The 2,094-nt window shown below is 41.5% G+C and overlaps 1 protein-coding gene across 1 annotated transcript; it reads left to right on the top strand.

The window, feature by feature from the left end:
- Window positions 1-1,711, top strand: LOC139128369 (medium-chain acyl-CoA ligase ACSF2, mitochondrial-like). The gene has a single exon (XM_070694156.1). The coding sequence runs from the start codon at window positions 26-28 to the stop codon at window positions 1,709-1,711; it is 1,686 nt and encodes a 561-aa protein (XP_070550257.1). The 5' UTR covers window positions 1-25.
- Window positions 1,712-2,094: the final 383 nt, after the last annotated feature.

The following is a 2,094-nucleotide window of genomic DNA, read 5'->3' as shown; positions in this document are numbered from 1 at the left end:
TTGAGAGACCTCATCAAAACAGACAATGGCAGCGCAAATTCTGGCAGCGACTACAAAACTGAAGTACAGTTATTGTCACACACCATGTCAACGACCCTTCTGTGGCAAGACCATTGGTCAAGTTTTTGATATGAGCAGCGACAGATATCCAGAAAGAGAAGCAATAACTTACTACCCAAAGAATGGTGACGTCAAACGGATTAACTTTCGTGAACTGAGACATCAAGTCGACGGCTTTGCCAAGGGGCTGATAAAACTTGGCCTACAGAAAGGTGAAAAGTTGGGAATAGTGGTTGGCAGAAGATATGAGTACATCGTGGCTTACTTGGGAGCTGTAAAGGCAGGTCTTGTCGCCGTCCGACATTTTCCTGATTTGAAAGGAAGACAATTAGGACAGCAAATAAACAAAGCTGGCTGTGCTGCGTTGGTTATTGACAGCGGCACTTTAGTGTCTGTCCGTGAATTGGTTCCAGGACTGGAAGAAGCCAGTGTCCCATGTTGTCTTCAGCCTCTTCCAAATGTTCGTTGTTTCATTAACATCGATTCAATGGAAAAGAAGGGGGCTTGCTTTTCCTTAAGCGGAATTATTTGCTCTGCTAACGCGAAGGGAGGCACTGAGCTGCAAAGTGTGGAAAAAGAAATCCAGCCAGACGACCCTGCTGTAATATACTTTACTTCTGGCAGTACTGGATCATGGAAGGCTGTCATTCACTCTCACAGCGCCCTCGTCGAATCATTAATTTCTGTATCCGAAATCCATACACGATTAAATGACGAGAACACTGGCTGTCATCTCTGTGTAGTCAACATGTATTTAGTTTCATGTGAGCTCATGTTTGCACCAATGTTAACGATTGGAGAGAGACTGGTTTTGCCTGAATCAGTTGATGTACAGACAGTTCTTTATACATTGCAGAAGGAACGTTGTACTTCCACAGTTCTCTATCGGTATCATGTATTTGGAATTACCCATCTCACTGAGAAGTACGACTTTTCTTCCTTGAAATTAGCATTCATCGGTGGAAATATTTTACCTAAGCCAGTTTTTAATGAGTTAAAGAAAGTGCTGACTCCAAATATACAAAATACATTTGGTATGACAGAAGCGTTACTTGTGACATCTCACGTTCCTACCGACCCTGTCGATGGACGAGTCCAAACTGTTGGGCGACCTTTTCCGCATTCCGAAATTAAAGTGGTCAATGAAAACTTCCACATTGTCCCGGTCAACACCGAGGGAGAAATCTGCGTCCGCGGCCCTAACGTATTCATGCACTACCATGACGACGAGGAGAAGACATCAGCTGCAAAAACTCCATTAGGATGGTTTAAGACTGGAGATATTGGAGTTATGATGGACGATGGCAGAATCAGACATCTAGGAAGAAAAGATGACTGCATCAAGAAAAGCACCTTGAAAATCTATCCCATAGAAATAGAAAGGCATCTAGTTGGCCATTCTAAAGTAAAACAGTGTCAAGCAGTCGCTATTCCAGACGAGAAATTTGTGAATGAGGTATGTATGTGTGTGGTACTACGACCGGACGTAGTGTGTACGGAAGAAGAAATACTGAGCATCTTGAAGGAAAAGCTAGACGAACTTCACATTCCAAAACATATTCTTTTCTTTGATAGCTTCCCTACTACAGAGACCGGGAAAATCCCTCGCAAGAAGGTGGCAGAAATGGCAGCCGAAAGACTCGAGATATGAAGAAAGCGCAACTCCTGTACTATATCAGAAGCTGCTTGCTAATGACCTGAGAAAAGAGAATAAACGCAGCTATGAGATATTAGGTAACTAAACCCATCAATAATGACACTATAATAGAATTAGAATGAACTCGCTCTGCGATATTCATGTTAATCATTATTTGAAATTATTGACAACATCTAACTCATAACCGGTTGATTATCGAACCTTTACGAATTCTAAGTAATGATTGTCAATGTAGTGAATTTTAGTGCATAGTGTTCTGCAACACCAGTGTTGATTACTCACAGAAAATTCTTATGATGTTTGACATTGTTGATTTTTTGTCGTACAGTTTTTGTTAATTTTGATTTAGAGATCGAGCAAGGAAGTCTTTCGATCTT

The sequence above is a fragment of the Ptychodera flava genome, chromosome 3 (genome assembly GCF_041260155.1).
Source record: "Ptychodera flava strain L36383 chromosome 3, AS_Pfla_20210202, whole genome shotgun sequence".
NCBI lineage: Eukaryota > Metazoa > Hemichordata > Enteropneusta > Ptychoderidae > Ptychodera > Ptychodera flava.
This window is presented reverse-complemented; position numbering and strand designations above follow the sequence as displayed.